The 10,962-nt window shown below is 44.8% G+C and overlaps 2 protein-coding genes across 4 annotated transcripts; one reads left to right on the forward strand and one right to left on the reverse strand.

Moving 5' to 3' along the window:
• The first annotated feature begins 195 nt into the window (after positions 1-195).
• On the forward strand, positions 196-6,113 carry dclre1c (DNA cross-link repair 1C, PSO2 homolog (S. cerevisiae)). 2 transcript variants are annotated; one of them, XM_053862370.1, is made up of 15 exons: positions 196-585; positions 660-711; positions 934-982; positions 1,055-1,114; positions 1,189-1,244; positions 1,324-1,425; positions 1,591-1,663; positions 1,922-2,062; positions 2,131-2,232; positions 2,314-2,450; positions 2,542-2,596; positions 3,034-3,122; positions 3,810-3,904; positions 4,084-4,167; positions 4,242-6,113. In XM_053862370.1, exons 1-15 carry the CDS (start codon positions 477-479, stop codon positions 4,910-4,912), a joined length of 1,875 nt encoding a protein of 624 aa, XP_053718345.1. In that variant the 5' UTR covers positions 196-476; the 3' UTR covers positions 4,913-6,113. The 2 variants fall into 2 exon arrangements, with proteins under 2 accessions (XP_053718345.1, XP_053718344.1); XM_053862369.1 differs by having other exon boundaries at positions 198-585; positions 898-982.
• On the reverse strand, positions 5,294-8,129 carry si:dkey-261e22.4 (overexpressed in colon carcinoma 1 protein homolog). 2 transcript variants are annotated; one of them, XM_053862372.1, is made up of 6 exons: positions 8,071-8,129; positions 7,386-7,572; positions 6,978-7,002; positions 6,789-6,824; positions 6,630-6,706; positions 5,294-5,648 (listed from the first exon to the last, which is right to left on the reverse strand). In XM_053862372.1, the coding sequence occupies exons 2-6, from the start codon at positions 7,426-7,428 to the stop codon at positions 5,593-5,595; spliced, it is 237 nt and encodes a 78-aa protein (XP_053718347.1). In that variant the 5' UTR covers positions 7,429-7,572; positions 8,071-8,129; the 3' UTR covers positions 5,294-5,592. The 2 variants fall into 2 exon arrangements, with proteins under 2 accessions (XP_053718347.1, XP_053718346.1); XM_053862371.1 differs by lacking the exon at positions 8,071-8,129 and having other exon boundaries at positions 7,386-7,637.
• Positions 8,130-10,962: the final 2,833 nt, after the last annotated feature.

Below are 10,962 nucleotides of genomic sequence, written 5' to 3' on the forward strand. Positions count from 1 at the left end.
TAGTTTTTGTTTTTGGAAACCGGAGGCCTCAGACCGAAATTTCGTTGCCATAATACAGTGATATGTTTGTGTGCAATGACAATAAAGAAAGTCAAAGTCTAATACTCGGAGCCCCTTGGTTGGCTGGCAACGTCAATGGCTGCAATCTACACATGTACGGTAGATGGTGCTAAAGACCAATATTTGTATACCCTATCGACACAATATAATAAATCCCCATTAGTAAAATATTTAACACTGTACTGTTCTTGCCCGTGTATGGATGTCATTTAAAAAAAAGATAAAGTTAAACACGACATCGATCCTGGCTTGGAAGCCCGTTTGCTGCCTGATGGTGGCAGTGTTTCACTGGACTCACGTCCGAGGGAATGAAGAAGAAGAAGTAGGCGGGACAAACAAACCCAGATGCGATGTGATAAACCAGTTTATCTCGCCTTTCGTTTTGTTCAACGTGTCAGTGAAGTATCGACGTAAACATGAGTTCATTCGCAGGCCGAATGAGGGAGTACCCTCATATATCTTTGGACCGGTTCGATCGTGAGAACCTACATGCCCGGGCGTATTTCCTCTCCCACTGTCACAAAGGTGAGTGAGCTTGCTGATGGAAACGGGCAACATCCAGTGACGTCTGGTTTTCAGTGACAGTTTTCGCTCAACAGATCACATGAAAGGACTCAAGGGACCGATGCTGAAGCGGAAACTACAATTCAGGTTCTGACTCGTGAGAAATCTCGGGGATTTATATGTTTATACGTCCGATAACATTTTTAAAAAAATGAATGAATGAAGATATTTATAAATTGTACGTACAAGCAAACAGGCGAATTGTCTTCATTTTGAGTTTTCTGTTGATGGTTGGCTGCGTGTGCTCAACCCGTCTTTGTTGTTGTGTTCCAGTGTAACGGTGAGGCTGTACTGCTCTTTTGTCACCAGAGAGCTGCTTCTGAGCAATCCCAAATATGCCTTCTGGAGAGCATATATAGTATGGAATTCTTGGAGGTCTCCGGTGCCACAGAGCAGCACTACATGCTATCGTTTTCATTCTGGTTTTCAGGTTGCCTTGGAGGTGGACAGCCCCACTCACATATCCCTGGTGGACGAGGCCACAGGCGAGGTAAAGGCACTGTCAAGCCAAGAGCAAGTTGGCGCCTTCCTTCTTTACCGATACTCTTTTCCTGTCCCTTGAAGAAGGAGGACGTCCTTGTCACACTGCTGCCTGCAGGGCATTGCCCTGGCTCAGTCATGTACGTTCCTCCAGAATCCTTTGCGTTGTTTATGTTTGTCCCAAGCTATAATCACGAGCCGATGTGTGTGTGTGCTCAGGTTTCTGTTGGAAGGCTCCCATGGAAATGTGTTATATACCGGGGACTTCAGGTTGGCGGTAGGAGATGCCTCCAGGATGGAACATCTACACTCAGGCAGCAGGTTTGTCATGTGATGATGATGATCCTCTTCTGAGATAAGTTCATCATTTTAGATAGACATATTTAGTTTGAAGGAAAATCAACCTGAGACTTCTAACAGTAGCAGTGTTGATCGGCGGTGATCCAAATGAAACATTGCCTCATATGTCTCATGTGTTGTCTGCAGAGTGAAGGACATTCAGAGCGTTTATGTGGATTCCACTTTCTATGACCCACGGTTCTACCAGATTCCTTCTCGAGTAAGTACTTGCTCGATTCCAGCGTTGAACCTAAAAGCCTGGAGCAGGTGTGGCGTTGCAGAGGATTGATGTCAACCCCTGCTAGACGGACTGTGATGTCAATGTTGAGCCACTTTTATCCGTGTAGAGCAGATCCGTAGAAGTTGTATGTGATGATCAGAAGCTTTTTTTTTCTCACCGTTACATGACTTGATTTATGAGGTATCCAATGTTGATTAGTTTTGCTTGTGGAAGTACATGTCCATTTTTGTCTTGCAGGAAGTCTGTCTGAGAGGAATCTCTCAGCTCATCGGTAACTGGATCAGCCAGAGCAAATATCATGTCGTGTGGCTGAACTGCAAAGCTGCATATGGATACGAGTACTTGTTTATAAACCTGGGCGAAGAGTTTAACACACAAGTAATTTGTTTTTTTTTTTTTTTTAAAACATTATGTACGACTGCCATTTTAATTCCTTTGTTTCTCAGATTCATGTCAACAACCTGACGATGTTCAAAAAAATGCCAGAGATCCTGGACTACGTGACGACAGACCGCAGGACTCAGATCCACGCCTGCAGACACCCAAAGGTTTCACTTAGAGAACCTCACTATTGCTAGCCTTATGTGCTTCCTTCCATCCATACGTCTGTCCTGTCTCTGTGCTTGTAGGATGAGGAGTTCTTTCAGAGCAGCCGGTTGCCATGTGGCTGCTCTGCTCCGGACGGGACTCCTCTCAACATCATCAGCATCAAACCGTCCACCATGTGGTTTGGTGAGCGAATGAAGAAAACCAATGTTATCATTAAGTAAGAAGGGGTCGCGTGTTCTCCAAATATCCCGTCAGCGTGTCATAGAACCTGCCTCACTCATACGTTATTCCACCTGTTTTACTTTCAGATCTGGAGCCAGCTCATACAGAGCCTGCTTCAGCTTCCATTCATCCTACTCAGAGGTAAAGCCAGTGTTTATGGTTTGTTGTGGTTGTGATTTCTATCCGTTATGCAAAAAAAAAAAAAGTTTTCAGAACACATCTCCCCCCACAGTTTCAGGGAGATTAATTGAAATGGAATGTAGTTCATAAAAAACATAATAATTCATTGTCCACTTGGAATTCAAATGAAACAGCACTTGGCTTTGGAGGTATAATTTCGCTCCACGTTCATGTCTGTATTTAATATATATATATATTTGACATGCATGTGAGTGTTATTTGACTGTATAAGATGATAGCATTTTCTGCTGATCATGTTACACTTTTCTGCTTGTACATGGATTCTATGAACATTACAGGAAATGCGTATAAATGGTCATTGTTTTTCTGATAACCTTTCCATAATAAAAAATGTGTGGATATTCATATGATAACCACTCGACTCCATCTTATTCCAGATTAAGGACTTCCTGTCGTACCTCAAACCTGTCAACATTCACCCCAGTGTTGTCCCGATAGGTCGAACCAGGAGCGAAGTCTCTCAGCTGTAAGTTCACTTTTTCAGATTGGTGTGTAAGCAAGTGTGAAGCTTATAGTTGACCTTAGGGCTGCGACTATTGATACTTTGATAGTTTACTAGTCACCAACTACCTTAACTATTAGTCGGTTTGACAGCATATGACTTGTATGGTTTGACGGTCATGTCGACATGTTTGACTGTAGTGCTGTAAATGTTATTTTTAAAGAGGTAAAAGTCCATCAGTTGTATAGTAGTTGTATTTTTTTTTTTTTTTTTTTTTTTTTTTTTTTTTTTTGGGCATCGGCTCATAATGTTCCCGGAGTCCCGACCATGTCTCCTCCATTGTGGGTTATGTTAACTTGCACCTACGCGGTGAAGAGAGCAACAGCCACTCATGAAGTAGTTATGGACTGGTCGTTGCATCCCTTGTTCACATCTGCTTGTTTACTACTTAAAAATGTTAACTTCTGGCTCTGCCTATTTAATGCAGTTCTCCGTCTCTGACACAGTTTGTCAAAAGCTATTTTACAGGTTTATAAAGCCTGTGTCCTTGGGAAACAATACGTTTTGAACATCCCGTCAGCCTTTTCTTTCCTTTTTTCAATTCATTGTTCATGGCTCCATTTGAAATGGTTTACAGAAGTCGATGCTCTAGCAGCATCTTTATTCCATGGTAGCTCTTTTTTAAAACTCTGTCCTGGTTTGTTTCCACAGTTTGAACCTGATGTGCAGGAAGCCGTCTGATCAAGCTTTTGTTTACCAACCTCTGGGAGTCCTTAAGCGCACCCAGGCGGCGCGACCCATATACGGTGAGGAAGTTGCACAGCACCTGCTGTGTACGCCGTCACCTATGGAGACGTTTGCGCTTGTGGTTTACGCGACTTAACTGTCATTTTCAGCACTTGTGATATACGTGTCAGAACCATTGATATGGTGACCTGTCTTCACGGCTGGTCATCCTCATTTTTTTCCTGATCTTTCAATTCAGAGTCCGATAGTGATGAGGAGCTGTTTGATAAAATCAACCTGGAACCAGTGAGGAAGAAAATGGCTCTTCAGGAAACAGTGAAAGGTTCAACACCTCTCCACTTTTTTTGTGTTGGTGAGACTGAAGTCATAGTTTACCACTTTTATTTTCCCCATCAGCTTCTGCTCCAACGCCCGAGAGGACGGTGAAACCTGTGGTGATAAATGAGCCATTCCTGTCGACAGCCTCAGAGAAGCAGCCTGTCTCGCATGACTATGTGGACTGTACTGAGTCGAACGATGAAGACGAGGATGAAGATGAAGAGGCGGGCACAGCAGTGCTAACGGTAGAGGTGAAGATGGAGGAGAAGGAAAACACATTTGTGGAGGAAGGCGAGTCGTTGAAAAAGGCTGACTGGAAAGATTTCTTCACCACCGAGGCACTACCTGACAGCCAGGGCAGCCGCTCGCATTCCTGCTGCTCCATGCCAAGCCCCGCCCCCTCCAGGATGACAGGTTCTCAAACCCCAGAGCTGTTCAGTGAGGAGGAAGAAATCCGGGATGAAAACTTCAGCCTGGCCCTGTCAGACTCCAGTCATTCCTCTCAGAACCTCCCGGACACTTTGATACTGCGACCGGATTCGGTCAGCATCGACGCACAATCCAGTGAGAGCCACAGCCGCCCGTCGGAACAGGAGGAGCTGCCAGCCTCTCAAGTGTCCTCAGACTTTGAGGTCCCCTGCAGCCCGGAGTCAAAGATGCCTCCGGCTGCTGAGCTCATGCTGCTGTACAGGAAGTTGGCTTCAGGAGAGGAAGTGGTCATCAGGAAGGGAAGTCAGGGCTCAGTGTGACCACTCCCACTGCATCTCTTTACCCTTGACCAAAAAAGACTTCCATTATAATGCACTTTAAATACCTTTTTAGACCAGAATACTTTCACTGAGTTTGAATAACAAATGCTTTAATCCATTCCTTCTCATTCATGTTGAATTAGAACAAACTTACTTGCTTTTTTTTCTTTTTTTAAATCAATGTTTCATTTTGTGAGTATTTCATATCACGGACCTTGTATACTACATTGCGTTGTTTTGTGAGGTGCATTACTACTTCATTCCACCCCTACTAACAAGGATGCATTCAAAGATAGTAATACTGCAAATGGTCGAGGTCTTTAACCCAAACCATGTATATTAGTGAAGAAATTACACATTATTTTAAGTTTTTTTCCTGACTTTACCTTCCTTCCTCCTCTGTCTCAACACTGGAACACATGACCCACGATGTAAACAATGTGCTGATGCTTTTATTTTGGAGGACTCAAAGTTATATCCGACCGGCAAAACATTTTCACACATTCCGAGGATAACATTCCTGTGGTTCTCACATGTAATGTGACTGTATTTACAGTAGATATGCTAATTTGCTGAGTAAAAGCAGAACCAAAACAAGGCGGCAGAATAGTCCTCCAACTGTCAAAGGCCTCATTAGAGGAGAAGCAGGAGGTGAGGCAGCAGGTTGACTCTTCATTAAGTCACAGTCCGTTCCCCCACAGCGGCTTCCTGAGGGACGAAGGGTCTTTCTCACTCTCTGTGGACCACAACAGCATTGCTTACAGGACCTGACAATCGCCTGAGAAAGCCACAGTGTGTGAGCGGTTTGTTTGTGCGCGCTGTCTCTCATGCTCTTCTGACCCTCCATTGCTTGCCAGGGAATTCTCCTCTCCACCTCTGTGCGTGTGTTCCTGCTGTTTCTCACCACATGGGGGGATTGAACGCTAGAATATTTCACCAAACACACTCAGCACTTTCTAAAGGGCTACTGCATTGGAGTATTTGTGAAATAATGTTCAGGACATCACATGATAAATATGGCATTGTTTTGATTTTATTTTTTGCTCATGATTGTGTTGACACATCATTATTTTCTGCTAAACGCTATGATCATATTTATCTTATCATGATTGAACATGGTTATGCTCAGACCCAGACGGTGATAGTGCCTCTCCTCCATCCTGGTTGTTTTTTTTTTTTTTTTTTTAAAAACAACCAGGTTCCTAACTAATTCACCCAATAGAGGGACGGCCCCTTATTTCTCTCCATGTAAGGTGGCAACCCTTGGCGACGGGTCATAACAGCTTGTAAGATGTCTGTCAACAGAGTAGGACTAAACTCTGATGAAATACATTTGTTGCAAAATTGTGTCTTGGGTGTCTTAGGTCTGTTTATTGAGAATATTGTGTTTTTAAAATGTGCATATTTTTTTAAATATTCAATGTTATTTATGGCTTTTTCCTGACCATTTGATATATTAGTACTATTTGTAGTGATGTCAGTAGTTTTATAATTTAATGTAATCAATTTGAGGTAATGCAGAAAAAGACGTTTTATCAGCAAATATAAATATGTTGTGAAATATTCATGTCAAGTTCTTTTTAATATCCACTGTTGTTTTGATATCGTGGAATTGGGAGTATAAAACAAGAGACAATGCAGCAGCTGAAGGCTGAGGATGACTGGATGCCAGCCAGTTGACCCCACTGCAGGTGAGGCTGGTGAGACGACATGTTACCTCGGAGAGAGCCGATCTTCACTTGAGGAATGCTGTTCAGGTCCGTAGGCAAACCAACGTACACGCCGCCATAGTTTCTGCACAAATGCACACGTCAAATGAAGAGTGATGGAGATGAAACGTGCCGCCATGTGACACATCTGAAAGAACATGACTTACTTTCGTTTATCATCATCTGACAGAGAATCTTCTGACCTGCCACACACACACACACACACACACACACACACACACACAGAGTGAAGTCAGCTTGGGCAAACGGCAGCATCACAGAAAGGTCACGCTGCTTTGATTTAACTTCAGAGTCTGTGTTAAATGGAGCTGATAGTAGGTGTCAGATCTATTTACCCTTTTGATGACGACTCAGCAGGACCTGGAGTCACAACAAACACAAGCAAAATATCGCTGGGTTTTGGTAAAAGGAGCAGCAAATAGTTCAGCTGCAAACCGCCACAATAAGAGACACACCACATGTTGCCAATAAGAGTCCACAAGTGTGAGCAAACACGCTTCAGATCAGAACAGGCCCAAAACATTGTTCCCATGGTTTCATCTCCTCTCCTGGTCCGATGAGCTGAGAATCCAACTACAACTACAATCATGCTTTCAACACTCCTAGCCTTTTTAATACCCAATAAACTCTGTTTAAATAAATAAAAATAAATACATACAATTTTCACTGATGTAAGCTAGTTATGTCTACAACCATATACCATAAATATTTTGGTGAAGTCACCAAACACATGAGAAACTCACCTGCGGTGTTTAAAGTGGCAGGTGCAGAATTTCCACATCCCATCTCTCATCTACAAAGACATCAGAGAAACAAGCGACCACAAACTGATGATGCTTCGCAGTGGCTCTTCTTTCCTCACGCTCCTCTCTGCATGGTGGGTGGAAGTGATGGAGAAGGAGGAGGAGGAGGAGGAAGGGTTCACCCCTGCTGCTGAGGGAGCAGTTCGTAGTCAACTGGAATCTATTTAATTGGCTCATTTATGGGGGGATACAGGGATGATGGGAAAAGAGAGGGGCAGTGAAACCCACCCGACGACACATTCGACCACCCAACAACCAGGAAGTCACATGAAACATTATCTCTGGTCTCTGTTGGAGGGAGCAGCCCAAACCCTGGTCATGTGCGAGAAGAGCTAAAACAGATGTTGTGTCCCCACAGTTTAGATATTACAACCAATATAAAAATCCTCGAGCCTGCAACCCGCAAGCGTGAGCATCGCAGCAACAGCAAAAACTTTTTAACATCCATCGTTGCCTTGTTGTTGAAGGCTTCAACTCCTCTGAGCCAGTGTTTTCCTGGAGCCTGTAGATGGGTGAGTTTGCTACTGCAATAAAGGGGTTTCAACTGACTGGGGCTTCATTTTAGGGGAACCATATATTTTTCCATCAAATAAATACAATTTGGGTTCAAGATTGATCTGCTGACCTGAACCCACGAAGCTGTCCTTGTGAGTGATATTGAACATGATGGACTGAAGGTTGTTGTCCACCCTGCGCTGCATAAGCTGCGTAAACAGCTCGATTTAGGGGCGCTGTTTGTAACATCCGGGTCACTTGGACCACCGTAAGTGTTTAACGTCACGCGAGAACGGGAGTTGTGGGATGTGATCGATGATGGAGAAATAAACAGAAAATACACAAGTCAGTGTCGTCAGTGTTTGGAGTTTCATCATATCACCAAAAGGAAAATATCACATGGTGTCAGAAGTGGGATAAAAACCCGCACGTCAGACCGAGATGGAGACGTTTGGAGTTCCAGCGCCCAGGATGGATTGGGATTCGCCGAACTTGCCGGAGGCATGGCGCCGTTTTCAACAACACGCAGAGTTGATGTTCTCAGGACCGCTACGGGAGAAAGAGGAGGCAGATAAGTGCAGCTACCTACTATTATGGGTCGGCGAGAAGGGCAGGGATGTGTTTAACACATGGACACTGTCTGCGGAGGACGCCAAGAAGTTGAAGACATACTACGACTTATACACAAAATATGTCACTCCTAAGTCCAACCCCATTTATGCCAGATATCGCTTCCATGAAAAGAAACAAGGAGATAAAGAAACGTTCGAGCACTTTATAACTGAACTAAAGCTACTCGTTAAGGACTGTGGATACCCAAATAGTGACGAAATGGTGAGAGACCGCATCGTCATAGCAACCAACTCCCCGCGTGTGCGCGAGAAGCTTCTCAGCCATGGTGCGGACCTCACACTAGAAAAAGCTATTGACATAGCAAGGTCCTATGAATTGGCACAAGCACAAATGAAGGAGATGGTTGGAAACAGGGACCACGGAAGTGAAGCCATACACGCTATCAACAAAAGACCTGACAACAAACGTCCAGCCAATAGAAGGGCACGACCCAGAGACCCTACCTCAACCAATACAGACTGTGGCAGATGTGGAGGACAACACAGTACCAAAGACACCTGCCCAGCAAAAGGGAAACAATGTTTGAACTGCAAAAAGATGAACCACTTTGCTAAAGCATGTAAATCAAGAACCACTACACAACCCCGTCACAAAGCCATGCACAGTGTGATGGAAGTGAGTGACGAGGAAGAGCTGTTCATAGATGGACTCACGACAGAGAACACTGGCAAAGACACGGAACAGGCATATGCAGAAATTGAAGTGGGCACGCAAAACATCAAATTTAAAATCGACACAGGCGCACAGACCAACGCCATCCCAAATTACATGTTTCGACGTTTATTCAAAAATATGAGACTGAAACCTGCTACACAAAGACTCACAACATATGGAGGTGAGCAGCTGAAAGTGAGGGGCACCTGCCAGCTCAAATGTAGCTACAAAGACCGGTCAAGTATGCTGGAATTCCATATCGTCGACACAGAAGCGCCACCCATACTGAGCATGAGGGCCAGTTTGGATTTGGACCTGATCAAATTAATATTTGCAGTGGAGAAAGAAGACGACGCACAGGGTCTTTTAAAAGAATATGCCGATGTGTTCCAAGGAATAGGAGAATTCCCAGGAGAATGTCGCCTCCATATTGACCCGGAAGCCACGCCTGTGGCATATCCACCACGTCGTGTCCCCATTGCACTGCGCGACAGACTGAAACAAGAGCTCGACCAGATGGAGAAGTCCAACATAATATGCAAAGTGACCGAGCCCACTGAGTGGGTGAACGCATTGGTGGTAGTAGAAAAACCACACAGTGGAAAGCTTAGAGTGTGTCTTGACCCCAGGGACCTCAACAAAGCCATCAAAAGGCCGCACTACCCACTTCCAACACTAGAGGACGTCACAACAAAACTGGCTGGAGCACAGTTTTTCAGCGTCCTGGATGCTAGATCTGGCTACTGGACCATCAAACTATGCACAGATTCATCCAAGATGACAACTTTCAACACCCCGTTTGGTCGGTATCGATTCCTAAGGCTACCATTTGGGCTCAATTCAGCCCAAGATGAGTTCCAGAGACGTGTTGATGAGACGTATGAAGGGCTCAACGGAGTTGCAGCAATAGTGGACGACATCCTGGTGTTCGGGAAGACGAAAGAAGAGCACAACGAAAATCTTCGAGCCATGTTACAGCGCACACGAGAAAGAGGAGTGCGACTGAATCCCGAGAAATGTCAGATCTGCGTTCCAGAGGTCAGTTATTTTGGACATACGCTGTCAAGTGAAGGCATCAAACCAGACCCTGCTAAGGTAAAAGCCATCACAGAGATGCCACCGCCAAAGAACAAAGCAGAGCTGGAGACCATACTGGGGATGATCAATTACCTGGCCCGATTTGCCCCAAACCTGTCCCAGATAAACTCACCCCTGCGGCAGATACTCAAACAAGAAAACGACTTTACATGGGACCCCCATCATGATGAGACATTCAAGCACATAAAAGACCTGATAACACACCACCCGGTGCTTGCGTTTTTCGACCCCCAGAAGGAGTTGAGGCTCCAGGTCGACGCTTCGAAACACGGTTTGGGAGCCGTCATGCTCCAAGAGGGAAGACCTGTGGCATATGCATCCAAATCACTAAACAGCACAGAAGAAAACTACGCTCAGATAGAAAAAGAGCTGTATGCAGTACTGTTCGGGTGCAAACGCTTCCACGAATACATGTACGGAAGAAGGGTCATTGTTGAGTCAGACCACAAACCTTTGGAAGCCATTTTACGCAAACCTTTGGCCGCAGCGCCCCCACGGCTTCAAAGGATGATACTACAGCTACAGCGATACAACATCCAGATCACACACCTCCCTGGAAAGGATATACCTGTGGCTGATACCCTGTCACGTAAGTCGATCCAACACCACGACAACCGTATAACAGAAGGATTAGAGG

Source organism: Synchiropus splendidus, chromosome 4, assembly GCF_027744825.2.
Source record: "Synchiropus splendidus isolate RoL2022-P1 chromosome 4, RoL_Sspl_1.0, whole genome shotgun sequence".
In the NCBI taxonomy this organism is placed as follows: domain Eukaryota; kingdom Metazoa; phylum Chordata; class Actinopteri; order Syngnathiformes; family Callionymidae; genus Synchiropus; species Synchiropus splendidus.